At 46.3% G+C, this 13,340-nt stretch overlaps 1 protein-coding gene across 2 annotated transcripts in view; it reads left to right on the top strand.

Moving 5' to 3' along the window:
* Nucleotides 1–1,907: 1,907 nt before the first annotated feature.
* LOC104872581 (aromatase) overlaps nucleotides 1,908–13,340 on the top strand; it is a 31,781-nt gene continuing 20,348 nt past the window's right edge. The window contains exons 1-2 of one of the 2 annotated variants that reach the window (XM_010638821.2): nucleotides 1,908–2,233; nucleotides 6,253–6,403. In XM_010638821.2, coding sequence (XP_010637123.1) covers nucleotides 2,089–2,233; nucleotides 6,253–6,403 — 296 coding nt within the window. In that variant the 5' untranslated portion in view covers nucleotides 1,908–2,088. The remainder of the gene's footprint in view (nucleotides 2,234–6,252; nucleotides 6,404–13,340) is intronic. The other variant, XM_010638812.3, reaches the window with a different exon arrangement.

The raw sequence follows: 13,340 nt of genomic DNA, 5'->3' as shown, positions 1-13,340 counted from the left end.
CTTCCTGGAGAGGCATGAGCATGGCAGGAGGGGCTGAAGTGAGGGTATCGGGCATCAGGGTGAGGAGGGAATGGGCGGAATGGTTGTGGTGAGTGAGAGCACTGTGGGGAGGGAGAGCTTGAGGGAGTGGTTGAAGGCACCAAGAAGGAGGGACTGTAGGGTGGAGGCTGAGTGAGAGGGTAGGTGGTCAGCCAGATCAAAAGTAGTCATGTCTGAGTGTGGGCTGAGATCGTGGGTGGGGGATGAAGCCTTGTGGGCAAGGAGAATTTGTGGGGTGGAACAGAACTAACAAAGAGAAGGGCAGGTGTGGTGGTAGATGAAAGCTTATAGAGGGGGGACTTCAGACATTTGCCATTGTGACAACAGAAGGTAAGGAGTTCCCAAAGAACATTTAGGTCAAATGTTCCACATTCTGGCCAATGAGACTCCATTATTTAATCTATATAGAGGCCACACTTGGTTGCAGTAGAAAATAAGCCATTTAGGCTCGGTGTCACCAGTGAGCCCAAGAGTTTTTAAGTTAGTCAAAAGGCATCCCAAAGGGTTTGAATGTGAGGGTTTGGGTCAAGCAGTTCCCATAATGAAAGGAGACTGGATATAGGGTGTATATCAGACAAGGTCCCGAGGAGAAAGACAAGAGGGAAAAGAGCGCTTGGCCCCTTTGACTATCTCCGGAGAGAGTGAGAGGCTCCAAGCTGATGGGGTGTCTGCCAGGGGAAATGGTCCTGGCAGGCCAAGGAGTCCATCTGACTTAGCACTAAGATTTTATTTGAGTGGGAACACAGATGTAGGGGTGGGGAGTAGTCTGCGTACTCACCCAACAACTGAAGGCTGGTGTGGATGTGAGTATCAGCAATGCTTGGCAGGGTCGGAGAAGGACAGTTGGAAGGCCATTGACCCTGACCATCAGGGCATCTTCCCAAAATCCTAATCATGTCATTCCTGGGTTTCGGCAACAGAAATGAGAGGATGGAAATTGAGATGAAGACTCGAACACCCAAAACTAGGGTTTTATTAGGTGGATGAGTTGTAGAGGACGAGGTGTGGGCTATCTCAGTGATGGTGAGAGCAGAGGGGCAGGGGTGTGCTAGGTGAGGTTTTATATGGGCAAGGGATAAGGGGAAGGGGCATAGTGGAGGTAGATGTTTGACTGCCGACAGAGATGATGTTTAAATCCATTGGCAGGTTCAGGTTTTCGGGTGGGAAGGACTAGAGGTGGGAGGGCTTTGTGGCAGGAAAGTTGGGTCACTGTTTCCCCAGAGTGATTTATTATCTGCCTGGAAGAGCCATTTAGGATGTGGGTTAAGGGCCATTTTATCTACAAGGGAATTCTATTACTCTTTGTCTTTCTCTCTCCAGTTCTTTTTCTTTCTACTCTCCCTTTATTCTTTTCCTTCCATTCCATTTTGCTCCTTCTACTTCTGAATTAACCTGCACGGAGGTTGCTTAATCAAGCCCATGCTGCAAGAGATTGTAGGGCTCTATAAAGCCACTGGGGAAACACTGTCCTGTTATCACTTTAAATTCAATAGACAACTCAGATGCTCTGAGAGCATCCAACAGTTTCAAAGAAGTATGGAGGAATTTAATATTGGGGAACTACTTCAGGTCGTAAGGAAAGTCATTTGTAATTTGCTGCTTTTGCTTTTTAATGATTTGTCTTCAAGGCAAGAAGATTGCCTAAACAAAATCAGCTGATAAAGTCACAAAATGATTTCTCCTCTGGAATGAGCTTCATTTTCTTTTGTTTTGGTAAGAGATTTGCCTCTAAACTGCGAATGCACATCACTCTACCCATTCAAGGGCAAATTGATAATGTTCTGTTACACCATGTGGCGAAGAGAACCTGAGACAACCAAGGTCAGAAATTCTGTGCTTCAAGTCAAAAGACATTTGGGTTTGCTTGTTTTGACTTGCAACTACATATCTGTCTTGCCTGATCACATTATAAAGCAAAGCAAAGTCACTCCAGTAGCATCCTTGGAAGCAACGGGAGCCACAGAGAACCTCATAAGGGTTCTCTCACTTTTCTGCCTCTTGATTTCCACAGAAGGTTAAACTGCTGCCTCTGACACCCAGCACGGCAGCATGATTTTGGAAATGCTGAACCAAATACACTGTAAAGTCACCAGCATGATGCCTGTAGTCCTGCCTGTTGCTGCCATGCTAATCCTGCTGCTCGTGGCCTTCCTCCTCTTCATCTGGAACTGTGAGAGCGCAGCCTCAATTCCAGGTCAGTTGCTTGTTTATTTCTGTGTTTAAAGATGTTGTTTCATTGGGCCTTTGTTCCATGATGACAAGGAAAATTGGACAAAAGTATAAAAGCAAACTTGGTAAGATCGCTGAAAATCAAAGCCTTGATAGCAAAATGGGACTTAGGCAAAAACTTAACCCAATTATCTATACATTTTACACTACAGCATTTTAAAATGTCTGAGAAAACTGCTTCCTGTCCTTCCAGCACTTTGGCAGATTTAGCACAGCTTTAGTTGGGGCAAAGCAAGATAAAATTGTAGGGAATTAAAATTTTTTTTAAAGATTCAAAAGGTGGGAGTGTCTCTGGGATGTCTTCTGTCCTGCGGCTTTCTCCTCCCTCACTGCTTCGTCCCACTCTTCCTATCTTGTATTTATTCCTAGTCTTCATATTCTCACAGCAGCAACACGGCAATGGTGGGTTAGTCAGGGGGTCTACTGGGACCTGAGTAGTGAGAGAAGTGTGGGGGGTCCATTCCATTTTCCTCGGGAAGTCACACCCCAAAAGAATCTTCAACCAGGCCTACAGGTCAGGCAAAAGAGGAGAATACCAGAACGACACAGATTATACCCTAATTTTCCACTGTTACAGCTGGAATTACTTGGTATCACATTGGTTCTAAACTATCAGACGTTTCAGACAGTTTCTTTAGTTGTCAGTGGCCCTCCCTCATGGCAGGCAACTGTTCCCATAAGACCCCACAAGCTTTGTTGCAAGAGCTTATTCATTAGACACTTTTATGTGTGGTGAGCCTCAGGATAGGGCGACTGAGCATGGGAACAAAGCCTGGTACAAAATGCTCCCTGGATTCCTTCAAAATATTTCAAGGAAACAGCCTGTCTGTTGCATTCAGCGTGGAAGTGTAGGTTCATCGAATGCTCAGGTGAATGGACTATGTAGTAAATGACCTCCCTGGGGTCGTCTCTGGAGAAGGAAGCTCAGGTTTGAGAAAACTCTTCCAGCATCTTTGACTTGAACTCCCTTTTCCACTGTTCAAGTCACTCAGTTGAGTTCTTCTTCTCCCTGCAGTGGACTCTTTGGTCAGGGTCAGTGAATGTCAGGGTACAGAAGGGGAGGAGGTGGTGGAATGCTTCTTCCTTCCCGTTACTGTCACAGGCTCAGGGGCTGAACTCCAATCTACCTGTATTATCAGAGGTCTCACAAGGAGGAGGAAGTCGGCACTGCCCATAGCAGGACTAAGCCCGAGGTTCTCAGCCTTTTAGTGTAAGAATCACCTTGCAGCTGGGGGATGGATATCCTGACCCCTGGGCTGTGCTCCAGAATTTTGAATCAGACTCTCCAGGCCCGGGAGCTTCTGTTTGTTGTTGTTGTTTTAAAAGACCCGGTCTCTCCACCCCCAGATGCTTATGCTGTAAGCTCAGGCGGCGCTGCTGTGGAGGCTGTGTGAGGAGTGGCTGGGACTGGGAGGGGAGACCGCCCTCCCCGTCCACCACTTCTGGGCAGGGACGTCACGCTGTCCACACATGCTCTCCTCCAGCCCGGGGAAACGAGCACTTCGCTGGCCAGGGAGTTCCTTGCTTCCTTTCACTCTGAAAATGTAGGATCTGGCCAGAATCCTCTTGGGACGCAGATTGAGTTCCTGTGGCTCTTGGGTGGGTGATAAGAGCAAAATCAGTTTGGTAGGGTGGTTCTTGCTGTCCAGTTCTCCCAAACTCGTGCCTTGTCCCTTGAATTACTGCTCCTTGGCTTCTCAGTTTTATACGGTTTATAGCTCGGGGTCATCAAAAGTCAAAGGGCACACAGAAGGCACAACAATCAAAGCCCTGCAGTTGCTGTTGGAAGGCAGTTTCCTGCCTGTTTTCTCTGGTGAGGCCGGTGTATCTGCCCATTTCCTCAATGAAGAACCTGAGACTCAAGGAAAGCAGGGGCTGCACAGCTAACCTGTGATGAAATGCCGACTCAAACAGAAGCTCATTCATGCCTGTCTATGGGGCTGGAGAGTCCGGGTGAGGGCATCTGAGGGGATGGGAGGGGTGTCGTAGACTTCAGGTGGGAGAAGTGCCCCATCTCCACTCATCTTTGTCCAGGACGCACATAACCTGGCACTTGGCAGCTCTCCCTTCGCTGAAGACACACAACCACCCCAACCTTGCACCTGGGACCTCTGCTCTGCGTGCCACACTCTGCCCCGGCAGCACATCCCCACAGTGGGGCCCCAGAAGGAGGACATGGCAACATGTTCCCCTTTGCCCACTAAGGAAGCATTTCACAGCAAAGTGCACAGGGTAATGAGAAGTTTCCACTATGGTCCGAACCAAGAAACAGGATGTTAATAGCAGTCCAGGAGATCTTCCTGTGCCCTTCAGGTTGCTCTCACCCTCACCCTCAAATGTGAATACCTTCCTGGATTTTGTGACAATCACTCTCTGGCTTCTTTATTGGTTGGCCACCTACTCTCACATCTCCAGACAATGTAGTTTAATTTGCCTCACTGAAAAGATTTCAGCAATCAAATCATACGCTGCTTATTCTTTTGTTTCTCTCACTCAGTGTTGTGTTTGCTAGACTCATCCACACTGTGATCGTGGCATGCTGCTGTAGCTCATTTTCACTGTCATACAGTCTTTCATGAACATCTCTACAGTTCTGTGTTCAGAGCAACTAGGATGTGTCCAGCCTGCATCCAGGCTATTTTCGACAGTGCTGCCGGGAACACATGTGGACTCAGGTTTCTAAGAAGATACTGAATGAACCAGCTTCTTGATTAGGACTGTGAAGAGATCCCAGCAGTTGTCTTCAGCGAGGCAGTGTCTGCACAAAAATGTAGTGAATTATTTACCTCTTTGGGTATGACAGATGCCACTGTCATTGCTGCATGCCTACATAAACATCCCCAAATCCGCAAGGCAGAGAGCAGCTTAATGTCAATGCAATGAGAATTATTTCTCTACTGTTTATCCTAAGCCCCCATCTTGGAGTTAGTGTATCTGTCTAGTAGGGTCTTGGTAAATGTTTGTTGGACAACATAAGGTGACTTGCAGTTGCTCCCTAAAGACTCAAACACCAGTTCTCCTCTGTTAGAACATTCATGTTCCCAAGCCAAGCCCAAGGTTTATTGCAATCTCTACTTGCATACTTATTTTTGAAAAATATTTTTCCTTTCATAATTTTTAGGTGTGCCAAGCTTTTTTTTTTTTTTTAAGTGATTGGTGTTAAAAGTTTGCCCAGGCTGGACTCACTGCTTAGGACTCAAGGTTAACTCCTCCCTCCAAGCCTCCCAAGTAGCTGGGACTAGAAGGCGGCATGTACCACGACACCTGGCACACTGACCCTGTTGCGGCTTGCCACTGTCTGCAGAAGCAAGGATGTGACTGGCCATGTACTTAGTTAGAATCAGGTCTTGAGACTCAAACGGTACTCAGACACTGAGCAGACTCAGTGCCTAATTCCTCTGTTCGTAGCTTTATTTTGCCACATGAATTTGAGCTTTAGATTTTTTGCTTAAGCTGAATTCTGAGGGGGTGTGGGGGGGGAGAGAGATCCTTAGATTGAACATTATCTTTGCAGACCTTGCTTCTCCAAGCTCAAAGGATAATTCTAAAGCAACCTAGTTCTAATCCATCCATTCCATCAAGTAGGGAATTAAACCAAAAGCACTTAAACAAAACCAAGCAGCCAAACAATTCTGTCAGTTTGACACTTGCCATGGTTTTCACACTTGTTACCACACAGACCTAAGGACTTGTGTTTGAAACTCACTGACACTGACTAACTCAGGAAGAAATGAGTACACATCCCCCAGTTCACTGAGCCAGAAATGACTGAGAAAAAGAGTTAGTATGATGTGGATGCTGAATGCTTTTCACTTGTGGAGAGGTGAGGAATCGCATGTCAAGCTTGGTTTGTTCTGGTGTTTGTAAATCATTTTGTTACTGATTCACAGATAAGCAGCTGAAGATGTAAAGAACATGTAGGTGAAAAGTGCAAGTATTTTTGGTGTTGCAGAGATGCTGATTATGTTCTGATGACTCTCCTAGGTCCTGGCTACTGTCTGGGAATTGGGCCCCTCATTTCCTATGGCAGATTCCTGTGGATGGGGATTGGCAGTGCCTGTGACTACTACAACAAGATGTATGGAGAATTCGTGAGAGTCTGGATAAATGGAGAGGAAACTCTCATTATCAGCAAGTAAGTGTGTTAATAATCAGAGAAATAGGGTATAGCTCACTGGTAGAGGATTGCTGATCATTTTCAAGGCTCTGGGGTCAATGCTCAGGTCTTAAAACAACAACACAGCACAGAAATACTTTTAAAATCAAGACCAAGATTTTTCCTGATTTAACAAACATTATTTTGATTCCTTGACATCTCTTAAAGCCATTTTTCACAGTTAAATAAAAGTCAGTGAACCAAGATACATCATGTAAAGGTACAGATTCCCAGTAATGAATGTCATCATACTGCATACCCAAAACGTACCAACAAACTGAATGAGTAAAAACATGTAAGTGAATTCCCTCATGAAACTCTAGATCTGTAGGTATATGGAATTACTAGCTTTCTCTTGAGCTGAACCCAAAGGTACAGAGGCAAAGAGTTCCAAAAACCTGGGAAAGTATTAAAACATCTCTTAATGTACAAACTTGGGCTTCAGATGCTTTGCTCTTGAGTAAATATACTTTACAGAGAGGCAGTAGCTTTTTGGCTTTCCTGAGAGTTTGACCTTATCTCCATGAGCAAGCTCAACAAACAAACAAAGAACAAAAACCCACAGAAAACAAAACCTGAGAAATAGGTATGTGATTAGTAGTTTTCTAGTGTGTTTCTAATACTAGGTTACTGAGGACCTCTGAGATAGAAGAGAGTAGAAAAAGAAGTGATTTGGGAGCCGCTTGCCCATGTAGCACTGTTTGAATGAAACAGACATATTGCGTGCTAAAAAAAATGATGTTCTCTCTTCTGTATCATTTTTTTCTGGATTAGTGAAGCAGACTGAATTCACTCTAGAGATACCCAAAAATTTATCAAAAGAGAAGAACAGACATTACGAATCCTAGTTTTCTTCTTTATTGAATTTAGCTCCTCACAAAGCTATCTGCCAACACTTTCTTATTAATAACCTTTACAGCTACAATTCCTGACAGAGCTTTACCCACAAACCCAAGAGACCAAGGTGTTTTACTGCCTTGTTAAATTCCTTCAGCCAGATAGGTAGACTCGCTCAGAGTTAAGTGAAGCACTTCCAGAAGCTGAATTACTTTTCTCAGGCCAAATTACATACATCATTTCATCAAGTACCACAGCGCCCTCCAAGTCCAGTGCCTTCAAGCAAATGCGAAAAAAGAAGAGAGCAGGGGAGGAAAATGCGTCACACTTCCAAATACTTCAGGCTATCCCGTAGTGTTGTGTTCAATCAATCCAATACCTCAATTCTTGCCCAGTGCTTTCCTGTTTCATTGCGTCTGCTGTGGATGGCCACATTTCTTTAGCTACACATAAATGGCTGCTGGTGGAAATGTCATTTCCTCAGGTTTATCGGAAACACTCTAACACAATGGTTCACAGAGCATCCTCCACCGTGCAGCAGCAGCAAACTCAAAAACATGTTACAAATGCACACTGACCTAACTGGGGATGGGACACCCCCCCCACTGCCCCCTGCAGCTGTGTTTTGACAAACGTGCCAGGTGATTCTGATGCACACTCGGAGATGAGATCCACTGCTATAATCACTGGATCATGATTACTCTCTGGTTTTACTTGTTCTGGTCTACTCAGCTCTGGCAAGCCATACTGAAGGAAACTAGAGATGGTCTCATTTTAAAAATCAGTAAATTAGTCTCTTGTAACTGGCTAGAGCCTCAAACACATCCCACAACAGAGGAAATTTGGATTTGGAGGACTTGCACGTTGGCTGCCTTCCAGGCCTCCTCAATTCAAATCCCCCTTCCCTGGCTCCCGCTCCTCTGGGCAAACGGCTGTGTGGTCCTCGGGACTTTCATCCAAAAGGAGGTGAACCTGCAGCTCAGACTCAGTGCAGCGGTTCACGCCCCGCTTCCCAGTGGAGTCCCTGTGGAGCTTCCCAAAGCCCCCCGTGTCTAGGCCCTGGAGATCAGACTCTCTGTGAGTGCTACCCAGACATCGCTGGTGCTTTAGCTCTCCAGGAGATTCCAGCAGGCTTGGAAATCTCCTACCTGGACAGAAGGAGCAGGAAGAAGGTTCTACCAGGAGCGCTCTGTCCTGTGGACTATGGAGAAAGCATAAGCAGGGGGCACCAGCTGTGTCTCACTGCATTGCTCCTGAGTCCAGCTACAGTGGTGGGGGTGAAGCGTGGATTGGACTGAAGAGTAATGGGTTTGGGAACTGAGCACCAGGCAGGAGCCCCTCTTAGACAGTAGACCCTTAGACCATCAGCCCAAAGACTGTTCAGGACACCTGGAATGTCAGGTTGGCATCTGACTACTCTGCCCATCTAACGAGGAAGGCCATGTGAGGGACTGGCCAGCTAAGGCATGGATGCACACAGAGGCGTGCACACACCTGCTGCTGGGCCCCAGCCCTCCCAGTCCTGTTTTTGTCCTGCTGTGCTCTCAGGTTTTTCCCTTGCTGGAGTCTTTGTGTTCCCCTTAATTGCCTCAGAGCAGCTCGATTTTGCTGGTTAAGTGCTGAGCTCCCCCAGGAGTGGGACAAGTTGCTTCCCTCTGCTTTCCTTGCCTGCTCTCCAAGCCGCTTCCAGAACTGCCCGTACCTCTTGAGAAAAGACCCCACTGGGCCTCAGAAACCTTTTGATTTGTATTTTAATAGTTTGCCAGATTTCTTTTTCTTTTGAGAAGTTTGAGGGCTGTACTCATTCCAACTGTGCAGAGACCGCTTTGTCCCAAAGTGGGAGGGACCGCAGGACCTCAGGGGAGAAAGTCAGGCGTGAGGGCTGCTGGCCCACAGCCCCAGCCACATGGAGGCTTGGGAGTTCAGGCCCCTCTGGTCATCTATAGATAAAGTAAGCACAGTTGCCCAAGGCAGCTGCTCCCCAGCTACACTCTACATGACCGTCTACAGATGATAGACATGACTGTTTATGTCCACCGTATGGGCATGTTTTTATGTTTTTGTCAAATACGAGTTCAGTAACTCTACAGAGAGGAATTAGCAATGGACATGTGAGCCAGGGTTATATCTGGCCATCTGTCTTAACCATGTGTAAATCCACAGGGGTTTTGTTTAGCTTTCTATCAATGTATATTAAAATTTATTGCACAGTAAGTAAGTACTCTGTGGTCCTAAGTCTTAATAGTCAACAGTGGCTTGACACTGATAAGTAGATGTTTATGGAGTACTGACCATGTACACCGATACAGTTCTAGACTCTGGGTATGCAGTGGCATTTTATTTTGAGAATACAATAAGCTAAGCATTGCTATCGTCATGCAGCAATATACTGTCAGTATACCAACAATAAAGAAAGAAAATATATAGTCCCGTCATAAGTCACTTAACACTAGGGTAGGTTCTAAGAAAGGTGTCATAATGTGCACACTACAGAGCAGTTCTGCTGAACTTTTTAGAACTTTCAATGCTATGAACAGCCTGCTATGGCATGCATATCGTGGCACCACTGTATTTATAGCATATGTCCGCACTAAGATGGCTTCTATTTCACGTGGCGATACAATGTCCCAGAGCCATGTCACATCTGCAGTCTGTCACTGACAAACAGGTCATCATAAAGAACCTGCATCAAAAGGGTGACCAGCTGTCTCTGTTTGTCTGACACTAGGGGGTTTCTTATGATGAAACTGGAACTGCTAAAACTGGGACAGTCTCTGGTAAACCAGAGTTCATGCTCACACTACTGTCAAGAGGACACGAGCTACCTAGAAAAAAGGCAGGGAAGCTGTGGGCAGAGGAACACTGGTACACACAGCAGTGACCTCTCGGGAGGTGGTCTGAGGCAGGCCTCCCTGAGAGGACAGCATTTGAATTAAGACCTGAAGGAAGTCAGCCATGCAGAACTGCAGAAAGCATTCTCCATGGAGAGAACAGCAAGTGCAGACACTCCGGCAGGAGTCTTTCTGAAACATTCAAGCAACAAATGTCTGCCAGCGTGGCTGAGTGGGAGCACCATGGAAGGGGCCCAGAGAGATGACAAGAAACCAGGCCGTGCTGGGCCCCACAGGCTTCATGGCAACTCTGCCTTGACCCTTTCTGACACAAGAGCCATGGACCAGCTTGAGAAGAGGGGAGACATATCTGGCTCACTCGTGTTTCCACACACTCATAAGGGCTGCTCTGTTGACAATCAGTGGTGAGGGCACGAAGGATGTGGGAAACAGGACCAGCTAGGAAGAGATGATGGCGTCTGGACCAAATGAGGGTGGTAGAGGAGGTAAGATGAGATGAAATTCCAGTCATGGGTTGAAGGTAGTTGCCAGTACCTTCAGGACACAACAGTTTGGACCTTGGACAAGACAGAAAGAAGAGGTAAGTGTTGCCCTGTTTTGCCTAAAGAGCCAGGCAAGGAGAGGACAGAATTGCTAGCTGAGCCAGACAAAGCAAAGGTGGGGTGGGGAGATATCACAGTTAAGATCATGACATTGGACTTGCCACGCCCAGGGAACACCTCAGTGGGATGTTGAATGGGAGGGACTAAGCCTGGGTCCCTCCAGGGTAAAGCAGTCAGAAGCTAGTGAAGGAGACTGAGAAGGCACAGAGAGACTGGGTAGGGAGGCAGGAGGGTGTGGCAGTCTGACAGCCTGCTGAGGAATGCACTTCAAAGAGAAAGGAACTGCCAGGTATCTCAAATGCTGCTACAGACCTGCTCAATGGATGGAGATTTGAATGTTACTTTTGGAGACTTGGTTGGTGAGCCTGAAAGAACTGCATCAATGGATGTTGGGGGCAAGGTCGGACCAGAGGAGGATTGGGGGCGAGGGGCAGTGAGAAAGAGGCAGCGAGAATGGGCAGCTCTTTCAGGAGTTTTCTGTAAAGGAGGCAGGAGGCGGGACATGCTGCAGGGCCAGGCAGTCAAAGGAGTTATGTGTGAGTTGTGGGGAAACAGCCACAGAGCACAGAGGGAAACTTCGGGGATGAGGGAAGAAGTCTGAGCTAGGTGAGATAGGAAGAGGGTCACAGAGCAAGCAGAGGAGGTGGCCTTGAAGCGGATGTGGGAGCTCATCATCCTAACAGGAGAGAAGGCTGAGTGTGAGTCACAGGCCCTGGGGGATGGAGCCTGACGAGGTTTTCTTCTATTTTCTCTGGGAAATCAGAAATTCATTCAACTGAGAATGAGGGGACACAAGACAATCATCATACAGAAGAGCAGAGTGAATGCAAAAGGGAGACAGTGCCAGCTACAGAGGGTCCACGTGAATTTCACCGAGACCTGTCAGCAGGGGTCAGAATATGCGTGCCTGCATACACGTGAATCCCACTGCACCAGCAACTCAAACGAAATGTTGGATTTATCTAAATTTCATCACCGGCTTGGAGTGGTTATAGCCAGGGCTGTCTGTCGTAAAGATTGTTTTTCTCTTGCACTGAGCCTAGAATTTCAGCTGGGTAAATGTCAGAGGGGCAAAGGCATCAGAAAGGTGATAGGAATGAGGGGACCTGATCTAGGGCACAGCACAGGTCTATGAGAGGTGTTTTCTGTAGTTGTAAATGTTTGTTTCCAATAATGTCATCAGCTGACTCCTCTTGTAGCACTCTGAGCCAGCCTGGCCATGGGTTTGTGAGTCGCACAAACGCAGAACTGGGGTGCTTCCTCCCTGCCTCCTCAGAGCTCACTTTGTGGCTACTCCTCATTTTGAAGGGACGACAGTTTGCTCTTCTGCACACATCTTCTGATTTCGTTCAGAGAAGAAGAATGGCCCCAAGTAAGCAGACACCTTCCACTGCCTGCTGTGCCTTCTGAGCTTGGGGACTCAGGGCTGAGAAAGCCGCACTCTCCATCAGCGGGACAACGGTCTCAGCCTGTGCTGCCGGCCGGCCCACGCAGAGCCTGGTCTGTCTGATGGCCAGGAGTTCTCTGCTTACATACATCCAGTCCCACTTCTCATTGTGCTCTGTGGCCAGGAGCTCTTCACTGGCTCTATCACTTCTGCCTAACTGGCTTTCTCTCTTGCCCAGTCAGTCTGAGAGTAACTGAGGTCTTGGCGCCCCCTGAAGGACACGTGGGTTTTAAAATTCAGCTCCTCGGTGACCTAAAAGAGATCTTAGTTTTCTTTGTTTCAGGTTTGAGGTTTCTTTTTCTGTTTATACTTTGATTAGCAGTTCCTCAAAGAAACTGATAGGACAATAGGATTAATGCAGTGTACAAAAGTTCTAGGGGCAAAAGCCCTAGAACACAGAGCTCCCTTTGTACTCTAAGTATTCATATTTTTAGATTAATTTTTGTGAGCAAAGAATATAAACATTAATTTTGTTTTACTTTAGTATGAGGAGGTAAGAGAAGATATTTCACATCTTTTTAATCTAGTAATAATTTAAGTCCTATTTCGTGGCTTTAACATAAGGAACACATTTGAATCGTTAATTGAATTAATCTGCTGGAATGCAGATGGGAAGTATGTAGCTTGTCTCTTTTGGTGTTTACTGTTAGGAAGAGGAAAACTTGTCCAAAACTAAAGTTCACTTGCTGAACATTACCCTCATCAAATAAAAACAATATTTAGCTTACTTATCTCATTAAAAATAAGGCTTTTTCCTGAAATAAACATGAAGGAAATTAGTTATTTATATAACAATTACAATTTCCTTTTCCTCTTATTAGCACTGTAGTTTTTCGGGAGCATGCATTTAAACTTTGTATAAGCATATAAAACTCATCATAAATGTGGGAGTTTCACTAATAGGAAGCCCACGGCCTAGTCCATCCAGCCAGAACAGCATTTTCTAAGGGATGTCTTTTGGCAAACATACCTGAACAACCGTGCTGAAACAAAGTCATCCTTCTGTAGTTCTTTTTGGTGTTTTTAAACTTTATACTTTTACTAGTGCATGTCTACAGCGCGTCAGGGTCACATTCATCCTGGGAAGTGGTTCAGGTACGTGACACATGCTGGCTTCCATGAGTCATTCATTCCCATTTTCTCCTCTCCCTCCTCATTCTCTGCACCTCTGGTCCCTT

The sequence above is a fragment of the Fukomys damarensis genome, unplaced genomic scaffold (genome assembly GCF_012274545.1).
Source record: "Fukomys damarensis isolate Sample0158 unplaced genomic scaffold, DMR_v1.0_HiC HiC_scaffold_17, whole genome shotgun sequence".
Taxonomy (NCBI): Eukaryota; Metazoa; Chordata; class Mammalia; order Rodentia; family Bathyergidae; genus Fukomys; species Fukomys damarensis.
The sequence above is the reverse complement of the archived record's forward strand: the minus strand, read 5'-3'. Positions and strand labels throughout refer to the sequence as shown.